Source organism: Osmerus mordax, chromosome 10, assembly GCF_038355195.1.
Source record: "Osmerus mordax isolate fOsmMor3 chromosome 10, fOsmMor3.pri, whole genome shotgun sequence".
Taxonomy (NCBI): domain Eukaryota; kingdom Metazoa; phylum Chordata; class Actinopteri; order Osmeriformes; family Osmeridae; genus Osmerus; species Osmerus mordax.
In genome coordinates this window covers 11,883,836-11,899,557 of record NC_090059.1, presented here as the reverse complement: position 1 = coordinate 11,899,557, position 15,722 = coordinate 11,883,836, and the positions used below count along the sequence as shown (strand labels likewise).

The 15,722-nt window shown below is 45.2% G+C and overlaps 2 protein-coding genes across 2 annotated transcripts; one reads left to right on the top strand and one right to left on the bottom strand.

Moving 5' to 3' along the window:
- Positions 1 to 3,082: 3,082 nt before the first annotated feature.
- LOC136950692 (5-hydroxytryptamine receptor 7-like) lies at positions 3,083 to 4,737 on the bottom strand. The gene is made up of 4 exons (XM_067245134.1): positions 4,699 to 4,737; positions 4,435 to 4,558; positions 4,104 to 4,269; positions 3,083 to 3,887 (listed from the first exon to the last, which is right to left on the bottom strand). The coding sequence occupies exons 1-4, from the start codon at positions 4,735 to 4,737 to the stop codon at positions 3,083 to 3,085; spliced, it is 1,134 nt and encodes a 377-aa protein (XP_067101235.1).
- A 940-nt stretch (positions 4,738 to 5,677) lies between these two features.
- Positions 5,678 to 14,863, top strand: pank1b (pantothenate kinase 1b). The gene is made up of 7 exons (XM_067245450.1): positions 5,678 to 6,185; positions 8,780 to 9,132; positions 9,835 to 10,088; positions 10,516 to 10,692; positions 10,856 to 10,979; positions 12,113 to 12,238; positions 12,330 to 14,863. The coding sequence occupies exons 1-7, from the start codon at positions 5,903 to 5,905 to the stop codon at positions 12,387 to 12,389; spliced, it is 1,377 nt and encodes a 458-aa protein (XP_067101551.1). The 5' UTR covers positions 5,678 to 5,902; the 3' UTR covers positions 12,390 to 14,863.
- The last annotated feature ends 859 nt before the right edge of the window (positions 14,864 to 15,722 follow it).

The following is a 15,722-nucleotide window of genomic DNA, read 5'->3' as shown; positions in this document are numbered from 1 at the left end:
GTAGTCTAGACACTTCAGGGGTGAACTACAGGATTAGAAAAAACACTGTGGATCTGCGGAGCGTCAATCCTGTCATCACCTACTGGTTCTCAGTCTCTGAAATATTCCCTTCCGTCCTGCCCTGATTGGATACATCACATCTGACTTAAGTTGATTGGTAACAGCTGTGTGGGGAAGAAATTCTTTTTCAGCCATTCAGAGTAGTTAAATCAGTGATTACCTTCAGTAGGGAAGGAAAGTTGTATTTTCAGAGAACTCAAGGGGCTAGTTCAGACTGGTATCCTTCACAATACATTGACACTAAAGCACAACTTGTACTCTCCTCCCTATAGAGGGATGACTGCCAATACCCTATCATGACATATGGGCAGAGAGAGGTAAACAGCAGAGATGCATCCAAGAATATTTAATGTATTTATTCAGAGTCAGTGCCTGCGCTGTTTCAGTCACACAGTGTTTACCCATATGTTGCACAATGAAGGTGGTCGTATTTCTTGTAGGGTGTCCGTTATGTGTCATGTCTGAACAGGTCACAGATAAGTAGCTGGTTTGTATGCCACAGACTGGCATGCCAGACAGAATACCTGCTGCCAGACAGAATTCCTGATGCCAGAGAGAGAGCCCACTCCTCACTGGTACGAGACAGCAGGACTCGGTCATGTTGATCTATGGTTTGCCATCTGTTAGCCGCCGAGCCCCACACCTAGGCAGGGGGGTGCAGTGGGGTGTGAGCTTGCTTAGCCCCCCACCCCCATCCCTGCCACTGTCTCCGTCAGCCCACATGCAACTCATCATGTTTCACCCTGTATACGTATTCCACTTCCATCTGATCCCCTGCTTCCCCATTTCTCCTCTAACTGATTCACCTCCCTACCTCCCCCTATTCCTCCTCTATCTGATTCCCCTCCCTGACTTCTCCTCCCTGCCTCTCCGTATTCCACTTCCATCTGATCCCCTGCTTCCCCATTTCTCCTCTAACTGATTCACCTCCCTACCTCCCCCTATTCCTCCTCTATCTGATTCCCCTCCCTGACTTCTCCTCCCTGCCTCTCCGTATTCCACTTCCATCTGATCCCCCGCCTCCCCATTTCTCCTCTAACTGATTCACCTCCCTACCTCCCCCTATTCCTCATCTATCTGATTCCCCTCCCTGACTTCTCCTCCCTGCCTCTGTTCTTCCAGCACAGCCACCCTGTCCCCTGTCGTTTTTCGACTACCATTTCTTTCTGACCTCTCTTCCCACTGCCTCCCTACCCCCTCCCCCTCTTCTCGGCCTTCCTCTCCACAAGACAATTACTGGCCTGATTCTAATAATAATACTGCTCTCCTCAGGTGCAAGGCAGCCTGTGTGTTTCTCCACATTATCTGCTAATCACCACAGCTACCACAGGGTTGTCTGAAGGAGACCCAAACAGAGGACCGCACACCTGTGGAGGAAGCTCTGTCATCCACTAGTCTGGTTTATTCAGTGAAACACCTCCCCATGGCCCTTCAATAGGGATATGTGTCATGTGATATGTACTGTACACACAATAAAGGCAAAATAAACCAAAATATTGCAAAAACATTTTACACTTTTACTTTAAATAATACAAGAAGACATGTTCTCTTGCACAAAAATTTCTGACTTTTCCTTCAGTTTTCCATCTTTACATTTAGTATCCTCCTCCTTTAGTATCCTTTACATACAAAAACATCTACACATGACCAGCCACCTTGACAACATCAGTTACCTACATTACTCTCCACAAGACCCTCGAAAAAAGATATTTTAATGACATAATGTTCTACATTAAGCTACAGTATCTCTTCAAATCATGTGAATTCACATCACTCAAATTATGCTGTACAGTCCTGTACAGGATAAATGACTTTATCAGATCTTATCACAAATAATCAACATTTCACTTCTACTTGTTTACGCTTAGAGCAGGGGAACATTGAATTTGACCAAATATGTCAGTGTGGCCAGCTGGAAAGAATATTCACAGGATAAATATAGATGACTGACATAGTGCTGCTTCTGACCTACAGATTTCTGTCAGAACGCCATTACTCACACATGAATAATCCATTCACATGCTGTAGGACAGGTTAGAGTGGACTGTTTACAAACCTTTAAAGGAAAGAACGTCCGCTAATTCTTAATATGCTGTATTGTTATTTGATATTTATTATTCAGATCTAGAATATGACTTATGACCCAAAGTGGCAAGTGGTTGCATGATATTACTGTCATAAATTGTTTTTCCCCCAAAACAGCCAGTACCCATTAACAAAGTGTGAGTGTGGATGATGATGTAAAGGGTGACAGTGTCCTCATTAATTGTTCGTGGAGTGAGTCATACTTCACATGCGTGTGCAGTGTAATTTTGCATGCATGTCGGTGTCATCTCAATGATATCTTAATGTCATTGAAAAAATGATTAGAGGTGACCTGTTAACCTTGCTTGGTACAGAACAAATTCGGGGGATGGGTCCTCCAAAATTATGAGGGAGGGGGCACTTTTTAAATCTGTCGGAATGATTGTTAGGTCTGTCTTCCTAGCTGTTTCCCCTGTGTCTGTCTAGTCATCGACATGTCTGTTTGTCTTTCTGCCTGTTTATCTCTCTTGCTGTCTGTGTCTTTGTTCATCCAAGTGTATCAAATATTGTTTGTGGATATCCTGGTGAGATCTTTCCAGTCATACCTTCTATTAATAGCTTGGGTTATCTGGTCATGCTAACATGATGAGTAATCCTGCCTGAAGTCAGGAAGGGTTCCAGACTTGTGAATAAACTCAAGATTTTGGCTCTGCACATGGATACTGGCATGCAGATGACCTGTACACAAACCCCAACTGGTTCCCATAATTGTCTCATAAATAGTTATTTTAGTATCAACCACTAAGACCTCTCGCTCTCTCTCTCTCTCTCCAGTTCATGCAAAAACAAATTAGAATCTCTCCAGGTTTCTCTCTTGTTAGGAGAGAAACCAGTGTCTTCACCAAGTGTTGGTCTCACTTTGACCTTTATGACCAATATCTGTATCTCTTTCTCTTTAGGCCTAAAAGGACCGTACTAACCCTCCCCTCTCTCTCTCCTACATAACCTTAATGACCAGGTCATGTCTCTCTGTCAGTTTGAGGGCCTCCTGCATGCTGGCTGCAGAGAGTTTACGGTTGATGTTGCGGTAGCGGCAGAGGAGGATGTTGCGGTAGGTGGTTCTCAGGTCGCGGTTGAAGAAAGCGTAGATGAAGGGGTTGATAAGGGAGTTGGCGTATCCCAGCCACAGCAGGATCCTCTCCACCCACAGGGGCACACAGCTGCACTCCACCCCGCAGATGAAGGGCCGGGCTGTGGAGAGGAGGAAGAAAGGCAGCCAGCAGACACCGAAGCACCCCACCACGATCCCCAGCGTGGCCGCTGCCTTCTGCTCCCGCTTGAAGATGGAGATGTTGTTCTTCCTGTCATTTCTGACGAGACGCGAGAAGCGGGCGCACTCCTCCACCTCCCGCTGGAGCTTCAGGGCCGCCGCCACGCAGTCCACTCCCTCCCCCGTCTCCCGCACGCCCTCTCCCCCACCCCTGTCTCCTTCCCCCGGCTCCCGGGGAAAGCCAGCGATGGTGTGTTTGGCCGCGCTGACCTTGGCGGCTCGGTAGATCCGATAGTACATGATGAGCATGACAGACATGGGGATGTAGAACGCCACAGCGGTGGAGTACACGGTGTAGCCAAAGTCTTGGCTGATCAGACACACGCGGTCGTCATTGACGTTCTGGGCCCAGCCAAAGAGAGGGGGTAGTGTGATGGAGGCAGAGAGGAGCCACACCGACAGGACAATCTTGGCCATGCAGCGGCCACTCTGGCGGACAGGATAGGTGAGTGGCTTGGTTATACCCAGGTACCTGGGAGGACAAGGAGCACAAGCGAAGAGACAGTCAGATGTAAATGAGATCACACAACATTTTCCTCCTGTATTCATCAAAAGGCTTCATCACAGGCTAGGTGTGTTTTGGTAGCCTGTACTTCTCTGGTCTGAAAGGGAATTTTACTTTAAAATAAGGAGACATTTGGCAGGAAAAGGAACTGGCCTGATAAGTAGCAGGTGCATGTTGTCTCACCTGTCTATGCTGATGACACACAGTGTCATGATGGACGCAGTGCAGCACATAACGTCCATGGCGATGAAGACGTTACAGAACACCTGTCCGAAAATCCACCTGCCACCGATCAGGTCCGTGATGCTGACAAAAGGCATTACGGCCACCGCCACCGACAGGTCCGCCACTGCCAGAGACACGATCAGATAGTTGGAGGGCTGCTTAAGTTTCTTCACAAAGCACACAGATATAACCACCAGTAAGTTTCCGCAGATGGTGAGTAAAGTGAGCATGGTGAGGACTGCTCCGATGAGGACCTTTTCCATGCTCCCGTGGCTAAGAATCTGCTCACCGCAACTTGTGTCGTTTTCGGCAGGGTACAAAGTTGGTGAAGTTGCGGCGGTTGAAACTGGAGACCTGAATAAGCGCACGTCCATCATCTCCGTAGTCATGCTGTTCCTTACGAGGTCCTTCATCTGTCCAACAATAATTTTTGATGATCAGTTAATTGTATTTGTATCCACTGAAGTCAAAATCTCTTTCATTAGCAATTCTTATTGTAATCGGCTTTCCAACTTTATTTTAATCAACTATATTTTCAATGTAATTAGCCTACCTGTACACCGTTATCCGTGCCACAGCTCCACCAACGCATAATAAGGTTAATAAGGATGGGAGGGCGGATTAAAGAGATAACACGACTCCGGTTAACAAGCTTGAAGAGTGATACATAGCAATGCGTGAGGCGATTCAGTGATAGTTGGTGGCAGTCACTCACTGTGGAAATCTGTGGTTTGGTTAGAGAGAAATACACCGGGATGACGTCAGAGAACGAGGATTCGATTTTGGCAATTGCTGTACTTTAGCTTAAAAGAAAAGTAGGCTGCACACATTATTTTATATTTGCTGCCTGCAGTTGTCTTAATTCAATATTTTGTGGAAATGAATGGAGATAAATCAGAGAGAAAAAATTGGCAACTGTAAAAGATGATATCCCTCCCTTTCTCTAACCCACTTCCCCCCCTCCCCCCTCCGTCTCTCTCTCTCTCTCTCTCTCTCTCTCTCTCTCTCTCTCTCTCTGTCGGAATGGTAATGTCTTTGAATCCAGGGTATTTAACTTTTAGGGCAACTACTATGTGGCGCCATCATGTGGTATCATAGGCTATAGCACATAGCGAGATAGGAACAGCCTTACACTTATGATCACAACATACGAAAACAGTCGCAATAAAAAGTATTGTTTACCCTGCTATTTATGCAGATAGACCTGCTTTTACAGTGTTTTGATCATTCAAGAGAGCATGCTGCACGTTTGTTTGTTTGTTTGTTTCAATTCCAAATAGTTTGTAAGGTTACTATAAAATGCTTAGTTGGTCATTGTCGTTTGATCTAGGCAACAAAGGAGAGCAACATCCTTACACGAATAAAGGCTAAAGGCTGTAAAGAACAATGCTTTAGGAAATTACTGAAAGATGGAGACATTATTAGGCCACTAGTCTAAGTGATGTTCCATTCGAAACCTGAGCTGTAGATACAATGACGTAGGCTGCCGGCTGTTAAACTCTCGGAAGCTGCCGCCAGGGGAGAATGAAGAAGCAAGATGACCGACAGTGACCTCAGTTGAACGGTTAGCAGTTGTTATCAAATTGTATCACCTCACACGTGCCGTTCATTTTCTCAAAAAGGCAGTTAGATTCCTTTCGAGAGGTATTAGAGATTGATAGGCTACGTTTCAAACCATTTTGAAACGTTCTAAACGCGGACTAATTTCCCCTTTCCAAGGCTGCCTGCTGCGCTGCCGCTCTCCTTCCTCATTGAACATGGATCATAGCAACACATCGGACTTGACAAGGAAGGGTGCCTGCCACGGGAACGGTCTAACAAACGGATTTCATTCTACGTCAACCAGCAACGGGAGTTTAAATGCTTTAAGTTTAAACGGAACGAGTTGCAGCGGTAGTGGGGGCGGTAGCAGTAGCAGTGGAAGCCATAATGGAATTGAAAATTTTCGCCATCTTCAGGAGGATGTTCAGAATAATGGGTCGCCAGCCAAACGATGCAGACTTCGGAGAAGAATGGATTCGGGTAGAAAGAACAGACCACGTAAGTATAGTTGTTGCTGTTGGAACTGCTGTCAACCTCGCAGTTCTCAATTTGACAGCTGTCAAAGAGCAGTCGGTTTCAGTGGAAGCCATGGTCATTGTACTGATTATGTAAATTAGGAGACGCTTTCTGAAACCTAAATTGGCCCCAGTTAATGATCTCTCTTAGATCAATGACTTCTCAGGAAATAAAGCATTGCTTGCACATCGCGATCCAAGCATGACTCTAAAAACAAGTTCAACTGGCCGGCTGCAGGGGAGAATAAAGCTTTGTACGAGAGCCTTGGCAGAGAATGTCAGTAAACCCACTTTCTCCTGTTGTTCAGTTGTCTCGGCACAATACCTAAGCTGTAGGCCTAATACTAATGCTTCAGGAATTTAGATTCCTACGAGTCTTATCGACTTTAAGATGCTGTCAGCAATATTTCCAGCACATTTCCAATCGTTACTCTTAAAAGATAAACCGTTTGCGATTTGCCTTGCATTGTGAATAATAATTTGCATTGTGTCTATATAGACACGGTGGTTAGTATGTGTTATAATGTCCCACCATGATGGCATCATGATGCCATCACCATTTTACATTATATGTTAAACGTTATCCCCGGTCAAAGAGTTTGAGGAATAACTCTCCTCCCTCACTAGTGTTTTTGTGAGGTCTTTGACATGCTCTGGTATTTCATTGGCTTATGCAGAGTCAGGCGGTGTGCAGAGGGCACTGCTGTTATGATGGACAACTGTTCATAGCCAATCACAAGTCAGTACTTCCCAGGAGGGCGGTCTGAAGGAGATGCAAGAGCCAACCCCTAGGTAGCAAAGGGGTCTCCCAGCCTCCTCCTTTACTCCCCCAGGCCACTAGACACATGCGACAATGTCTGAGGGGTAGGATAGTTTACTGCCCTGACACCCTCACACCAAAAGATCATAAGCTCTGTATTTGACTGCTTATGTCTCGGATGGTGGCGTAGACTGTCCAAGCATCTGAGACTGAGTGTCAGGATGAAGCTCATAGTCAAAAAACCAGGTAAGACAGCACTGTCTTTCATTGGTATGTTCCCACAGATGCGAAATGCAGATAAGGTTTAGTTTTGTGTATTTTTTTTGACCGCGTGTGCGTGAGAGAGAGAGAGACACACACACACACACACATTCTGTCAGTGTGTATGAATGTGTACATATTTGAGATAGATAGGTTGTGCTCATTCTTAAAAAGCAGCCTTGTGTCCAAGAGGTTGCCACAACAACTCTAGGCTGTCTGTCTGCATTCCTCTGGCGACTGAGCAAATAAGACTGGAACGCAAACAACTCACTGCTATTATGGTCTGGAATTGGAGAATATTGGGAATCAACGGATGTCTGTAGGTTGCTAAGAAGCTGTTATCAAGATGATATCATGACATTCATTTGTTTTTGATCCATTAGATAAATAAAAAATATTTTGTTGTTGTTGTTTTTGTTTGCTATCCTTTTTATTTAATGTTGTCTGAAATTATTCTTAGTATTAGTTTGTGTGTCTGAGTGAAAGAGTGTGACTACACAGCAAATTGAACACTGGGAGTGTTTGTGTGAGAGTGGCCCTAGGCTATATAAACTCAACACTGGTCACTCCTGGGGAGTGAGCATGAGAAGTGAGTTTGAGAGAATGAATGTGAATGAGTGAGAGGGAAAAAATGTGTGTGTGTGAGAGAGAAAGAGTGGACCAGTTTAAGCAGGGCTGTGGCAGAGTAGCACTTTGCCTCTGGCCTAACCTGGCTCTACTGGAGCAGGTAAACAGGACTACACGGACCTTTAACCCACATGCGGCTTTCCAGTCAATTGACTAGTCAATGAAGTAGCCATTTAATCAGCCAGTAAACCAACATGACAAACAGTGAATCAGCCAGCCATTGAACCAACCAGATCTGAACAATCATATAGCCAGTCAATGATTTATTTAGCCAACCTCATACAAAAGTTGCACCCTGACCTGACCTGCCCTGCCAGGCCATAACCTCTGACCTCTGTTGACCCTAACCTCAACCCCTTGTGTGTGTGTACATGTCTTTCAAATATGAAAACTAATATTTTTTATCGGCTCATATTGAACAGACTGTACAGAATGTGTATCTTTGATACTGTAGGCACAGAACATTTCAGTCTGCTGGACAAGAGGGGGTTAACAACGGGTTGGTTGGGATCTCCAGGCAATCTTCTCTCCATTGCCGTGTTTCCATGGCAACAAAGCCCTTCGCTTTTGTTGCTGAACTTGGCTGCTCAGTGTGTGAGAGCCCTGCCCTGCCCTCCCCCCCCTTTCCCTCTCATTCTTGTCCCCCACGCTCTCTCATCCCCTCCTCCCTCTCTTCGTTCTCCTTATCCCTTTTTTACTTCCTCATAAAATAACCTAGAAGCATTTCATTAGAATGATTTGTGCATCGTGTCACAAGTCCCTTGCTCATCTATCCTGTGAAAGACTGGTTTGGATGCATTATACAAGGAAATGCCATTGTCATCCCACACACCTTACAGGTGTTCTGGAACACTGTAGATACCAGTGGGCCTTTTCCTAGTGTCTCACCCAGTACCTATTATGACCGGTGTCCATCTGTCCCTCCCCAGCCTTCCCCTGGTTTGGCATGGACATCGGGGGCACCCTGGTGAAGCTGGTCTACTTCGAGCCCAAGGACATCACGGCAGAGGAGGAGCAGGAGGAGGTGGAGAACCTGAAGAGCATCCGCCGCTACCTCACGTCCAACGTGGCCTACGGCAACACGGGCATCCGTGACGTGCACCTGGAGCTCCGCAACCTGACCATGTGCGGCCGCACGGGGAACCTGCACTTCATCCGCTTCCCCACGCACGACATGCTGGGCTTCATCCAGATGGGCCGCGACAAGAACTTCTCCAGCCTGCACACCACGCTCTGCGCCACCGGGGGAGGGGCCTACAAGTTCGAGGAGGACTTCAGGACGGTGAGAGAATGGAGAGGGAGAGGTAGAGGTTAGGGATCCCTTACAGAAAGAATAAAAGACCGACAGAAAGAGAAAAATAACAAAAGAAAGAAAGCGAGAGAGGACAAAAGAAAGAAAGAAAACAGCGAAGGGTAATTACTGGGTAGGACTCAGGCCCGGAGTGGCCATCGGGGATAATAGGGAGAATTCCCGGTGGGCCGCTCTGCCCACTCATAAATTGGGCCAGCAGATGCAAAATAGTTTTTGAGCTTTATGTAATATAAATGGGGTTTATGTAATATAAATGGGTGGGTCAAATATGTATTCTCAAAAGCCCCGAATCTTTCAGGTAAAAATTTGGGTTGTAATTTCCGGAAGATATAACAACATGAGTCCAACGTAATGTTTATATTACATAAAGCTCAAAAAACTATTTTGCACTGAAATGAATGCCAAAAATCTTGCTCGCGCGCTATGCGCCCTCGCATTCCTGCGAAGTTCCGATTTCCGCGTACATCAAAACCTTAACTAGGTCCTAGGTTCGGGCTAAGCCCCGAACGTTTACAACGTATGGCTCGGCTGAAAAAGGTTCCGACTCCGGCCCTGGTAGGACTGTGTCATATTCTGCCACCCAGTCTGACTAGGCTTGAATAAATAGGTGATCTGAAATAAAGGCTATTTGAGTGAATTGAAAGTCCCGTCCTGGTTCTCTGTATCACTCAGATAGCCGACCTGGAGCTCCAGAAGCTGGACGAGCTGGACTGTCTGATCCACGGCCTGCTGTACGTGGACTCAGTGGGCTTCAACGGTCACCCCGAGGGCTACTTCTTCCAGAACCCGTCTGATCCAGAGCACTGTGTCAAACAACCTTGTTGCCTTGACAACCCCTTCCCCATGCTCCTAGTCAACATTGGCTCAGGAGTCAGCATCCTGGCTGTCTACTCCAAGGACAACTACAAACGGGTCACAGGCACCAGGTACACACACACACACACACACACACACCCTGTACTTCACTATTGCTGGATCAGTGTACTGTGGGTAAACAGAGATTGCACTGTTGTCAAGTAGACCATAATATGTGTGTTTGTTTTGATATGGTGTTGATACCAATCCAGTTTGAATACCAAGCTCCCTAAGGCCTGGGTAGGTTGTGCATGTTCATATTATGGAGTCAACAAAATGCAGTACAGAAGATCTTGATGTTAGGCTTTTATCCTATACCTTTTAAACACCCCCTCTTGTTAAGTCACACTTACACGTGGCACACAAGGATGCTTTTTTCTACATAAAAGTGATCAAGTCTGACTGGTTCAATTTAAGTGACACCATACCCTGTACACCCTGGGTATAATGTAGAGGACTTACAGAAGATGGTTTCTTCTCTCTCAACCCCTCTCTTAGCCTGGGAGGTGGTACGTTCCTGGGGCTGTGCTGCCTGCTGACTGGCTGTGAGACGTTTGAGGAGGCGATGGAGATGGCTGCCAAGGGGGACTCCACCAACGTGGACAAGCTGGTGAAGGACATCTACGGAGGGGACTACGACCGCTTCAGCCTGCAGGGCTCCGCTGTGGCCTCCAGGTAAGAAGCAGGGGCACACTGACATGAACCACTGACGCGGCGAGGGCCGTTTTTCCTGAGGGCTCTTTGTGATGTCCTTGATGGATGGATGAGTGGATGGATGAGTGGGCGGATGGATGGATGGATTGATGTATTGATGTATTGATGGGTTGATTGATTGCAGCTTTGGTCACATGATGAGTAAGGAGAAGAGGGACAGCATCAGTAAGGAGGACCTGGCCAGAGCCACGCTGGTCACCATCACCAACAACATCGGCTCCATCGCACGCATGTGTGCTGTGAATGAGGTACTGTCACGTGTTCATTTATAGGATTTGTTTGTAACTGGTCTTTTACCAGTTGCATCCTGACGTGTGTTGTGTAGTCATGAGCTCGTCTGGTAGATTGAAGCCAATGGGCTTGTTCCAAAATCCCCATCCACTCACCTGACGGTCACACAGACTCAAGTACATGCTCTGTTTTTGAAATGATTTGAAAAACAATTGGACCTAAGCTCTAGTTGTAGAGAACTCATGTGTCCTGATATCCCTGGTTAATCTCAAACATGAAAGAGGAGGAGATACGTTGATTATAATAATTTAGAATGATCCATTTTCGGCTGGTTAAGCTGCAAGGTTAGTTTGAGGGATGCTCTACGCTGCTGGTCAGTCCACTTCCTGAACCCTGAGTTTTACCCCCACCCCTATCAGACACAATTACAAGACAATGCTTAACAATCATGTCTAGTCTCACAGCTTGTTTTTTCTGAGGTAAGTTTTCCACAACAAGACTTGACTTCCTTGTGGAGGTGTTAACAGCAGAGGAGGTGTGTGTGCCTGTGGAGGACTGGGAGAGAAGAGCACTCTGTGTGCTTTCAGCTTCTTTACAGTGTTGCCTTGTGGACTGGAGATCAAGCAGCATTGTACAGGGCTATCAAAGCACACAGTACCACAACATTGACAGCATGAACACACACAAACACACATACATAGACATGTTGAAATATTTCACGACCTGTACGTGCCCGGTCCATATTGCATGTGTGCTCTTTTTAGCACTGTGTCCACAGGCCTGCCTGACAACCACACCACTCAGTTTGTTGTTGTTTATTTAGTTTTTTATTAGAATGACAGATGCAGTGATGCCATTGGCAGGAGCGTAACTTCCATTGACTTGCGCTGACATGGGCTTTTGACTGTTGCTTAACCCTAGTTCTCCTCTGCTGAGTCACCATGGTCAGCTAGGATTCAGTTTGGATTCTCATACTGCAGTGACATGTTCTCTCCACCAGGTGGCAGTCTAATCTCACTGCACATAGTCATAAACTTCTGGCTTTTGTAAATTCCTTTCGTATTATCTTGCTTTTGAAAGGTCGACCTCTTATCAGTTTTTTTGTGCAACAGACATCATGGTGAACTTTCCATCTGCTGTTATGTTTCAGAAAATTGAGAGGGTGGTGTTTGTGGGGAACTTTCTGAGGATCAATACTGTGTCCACCAAGCTGCTCGCATATGCCATGGACTTCTGGTCGAAAGGCCAGCTCAAAGCCCTCTTCCTGGAGCACGAGGTCAGTCACACACTTAAATAACGCACGTACACCAAATACACATTCACCTTTTACTGATGTGATGGTATCTGATGTTGCTCTCTGTCCACAGGGTTACTTTGGAGCTGTGGGTGCCTTTCTGGAGCTACTCAGGTTATCAGATGACCTCTGAGGGCACCTTGGAGAAGACCTATGAGGAAACCACAGAATGAAACCTGAATCCCTCTTAAACCTGAGATGCTGCTGAAGTACTGTTCCACTACAGCACCTGACCTAGCCTGGGTCTAGCCTGGGACTGACCTGGTGATGGGGCCATGGGGCAATTATGTACATAATTTAAAACGGAACTTTTAAAAGGTTACTAATTATTCTAATCAACACCCCGTCATCGTCATCCTTTTCCCACAGAGATTTCCAAATGTTATTTCAACACGATGCAGGTCGGTGGGGAGTTGTGTGGGCAGGGGTTGTGGGTGAGTAGGTAGGTGTTGTGGGGTTATATCAACCGCTGAGAATCATCAGCTTCCTCCTGGTACTGTTTCTATATCCCTACCTGTACATAGACTCAAGCCAAACACTACTGATCCTCTCATAAGTGTGTGTGTGTGTATATATTTAAATATTTTTGTTTGAGAATTAATCCAAAAAATCACTTTTAATGACGTCTGTATGCTTTTTCCCCCCAGTCATTTAAAAAATGATTAACCTACAGTATATGCTGTAAGGGGCAATTCGCTTTAAAATGTTGCTGCATTAACTTTCCCACTCAGCCTTTGCACTTTCTACCAACCAGTCAACATGACCATCAGCATTCTCCCATGTGACTACCAGATATGGTAGACATGGTACCAAGCATGGTTTAGAAGCCTTTGTCCCATACAAACACCCTAGAATAATGGATGGTTGTATTATGCCAGTTTACAAAACAAAGAACATGATGCAGTATGTTAAATATGACTGGAAATAATGTATAGTGTACCTCCTAATATATGAGTGGAGAGCTCTGGAACCTGCTAGATCTGTATGACCAGGGATCTAGCCTCCTGTGTTGGCTGTCCCCCACTCTCCTGTCCTTCCTCATCTGTCCTTCTGCCTTATACATGGCCTTGTTTATGTGTGTGTGTGTGTGTCACTGAAAGCATTAAGCAGGGACCAAGTCTTGATGAGTTAGTAATGACCCTGTCAGCCCACTGTAACTAGTCCACGCTATCCTAGTTCTGGACGGAGGAGAGACTTGACCACTCAGACATCTTGGCCTGGTCCAAAACAAAGCCCTGATCTGGTGCTGAAGCAGATCTCACAGGAAATGGTAGGCTTCATCAAGATGGCTGTGTCGCTCAGTCTGACAAACTGTTAAGCGTAAACCTACTCAATAACCTATTACATCTTCTCAGATCTACATGTCAGAGGTTGTTTTTGGACGACCAGTATTGCAATCTTAAGTTTTTAGATTATAGACTAGTTTCTATGTGGCACTACCCACTAGTATTGAGTTATATTTGTATGACTGCTTTCTTCTTTCCTTACTTCCTGTCTTCCTTATTTCCTTACTTCCTGTCCTCCTTATTTCCTTACTTCCTGTCTTCCTTCCTTCCTGTAAACTGTGTCTTATGATTATGATTTGGGGTTCTACTGTGACTTTGTTGAAAATCCTGTTTTGTGATTCTATTTGATTGTAACCATGTAGATATGGCATGGTGTTGTTTTGGTTTGTGTTCTGTGTTGGAGCAGCATCTGTGGCCTGTGTGTTCTGTGTTTGTTGTCACATTCCTGACTGACTCAGACACTCTTCTTCTCTATCTCCATCAGCCATCCTATCGTCCCATCTCAGAAGACTCTGCTCTTCTTGAATTCAATATGAATGGTTCAAATGATTCAAAATGCTGTTTAGTATCAGCCAAGTACATTTTCCTGCACTATGGGGTTTTCCTGATGCGATGACGTTCGTAAAAAGTGTGGCCTTTTATTATGTCAGTTGGACCATTCTCCACTTATGTGCAAGTGATCACATCTGTTCTGCAGGAGCCCTAAGGCATGACTGGAAGGGTGTCAGTGGTTCATCTTGTTTGCTTGCAATCTGACCGATCAAGCTGAGACCTGAAAATATTCCAGTGAGCTTGACTGAGCCACAGGCTATTACCACACCCTTCTAAATCAACACAGTCACCTGCCTTAAACTCTAGCATTATATGTTATGTAGGCAAATTCCTCATCTTCAACTTGTTTTTGGACTGCCTAGTTAACTCAATTGGGTTTTTAAAGTTCAGTCAAATATCATTCAGCGTAGCTTTCAGAGACAAGCTACACAGGAAACTATGGCATTCCAGCACTACAGTACCACCCTATAACGACACACTGAAACTCCCAGACAGAATGGGCTGACAAATGATAGACACCAGGCCTAACTTCTGTGTGTGTGCATGTGTGCAGACAGGCATGCATGTGTGTGCATGGGTATGGATGTATTCTGCTGTTTTTAATTTAGAGCTAAGTATGGCATGCAGCCACTGAATCCCCTTGTCCCAGTGTCTACTCTGCTCTGAAGTAACTCTACACTTGTGGAGTTGGCCAGGGTAGGTGTCTGTTAAATTCACTGGAAATGTTCAGCATTCACAACCCTGTGTAATAAAGTATTGAAACTGAGAATGTGTCCTGCTCTGTCTGTCAGCATCAGTCAAACCAAAATGTTGGTCATTTTCAATTTTCGCCTCTGGTCATTAACGTATGACGTCATCTGAAATCACTGCCTTTCGAATTCATTTACATTTATTCATTTAGCAGATGCTTTTATCCAAAGCGACTTACACGAAAGAGCTTTACAAAAACTGCATTGGTCAATGATCATAAACAACAATCCCCAAAAACATTGTGCGTAACCAAAAACATGAAGCACACATTGTGAAAAGCAAATAAGTGCCAATGGGTAGAACCAGAAGAGCATGTATTTAAACAAATTACAATTAAACAACATGATCCTCGAAAGTGCTAGTGTACCTGGAGGAAAGCAAGCAACAATAATATAATTCACAGCGAGTATATGTAGTTAAATCAGTTACAACTAACCAACAAGTGCAACAAGTCCCTCAATAAGTGTCATTGTTTTCCTATAGGAAAAACTAACATCTGATCCAACAAATCTTTCTTAAGTACCGTTGTACTCCCAGAACAAGTGTGTCTTTAGCCTTTTCAGTCAGTATTTCTGATGGAGGTGGGGAGATGATTCCACCATTGGGGGGCCAGACAGGAGAAGATCTTGGGTTGGGAGTGGGCGCTCTTGAGAGGTGGGACCAATAGAATTCACCTACAATATACAAGTGTATTATTTTCTAGAATTGTTCCCATGTTATATAATTATGTGCTACTGATTTGTTTTTGTCCATTCCCAAGTGTATAATATTTGGGTAATGTACAGTGTGAGAAACATGGCAAACATTAAAAGGTTACTGAATCTCTTTTGCACGTTTAAACAGATGTTGAAACAATACCAGACTGTGTCCATGTGTGT

What these genes read in the sequence shown, in the direction of transcription:
- LOC136950692 (XM_067245134.1), bottom strand. Translation starts at nt 4,737, where the DNA reads ATGCGTTGGTGGAGCTGTGGCACGGATAACGGTGTACAG. An exon ending in CGAAAACGACACAAGTTGCG is followed by an intron (nt 4,270 to 4,434) that starts GTGAGCAGATTC and finishes TGTCTCTGGCAG; the next exon opens with TGGCGGACCTGTCGGTGGCG. An exon ending in TGTGTCATCAGCATAGACAG is followed by an intron (nt 3,888 to 4,103) that starts GTGAGACAACAT and finishes TTGTCCTCCCAG; the next exon opens with GTACCTGGGTATAACCAAGC.
- pank1b (XM_067245450.1), top strand. Translation starts at nt 5,903, where the DNA reads ATGGATCATAGCAACACATCGGACTTGACAAGGAAGGGTGCCTGCCAC. An exon ending in AAACGGGTCACAGGCACCAG is followed by an intron (nt 10,089 to 10,515) that starts GTACACACACAC and finishes CCCCTCTCTTAG; the next exon opens with CCTGGGAGGTGGTACGTTCC. An exon ending in CCCTCTTCCTGGAGCACGAG is followed by an intron (nt 12,239 to 12,329) that starts GTCAGTCACACA and finishes CTCTGTCCACAG; the next exon opens with GGTTACTTTGGAGCTGTGGG.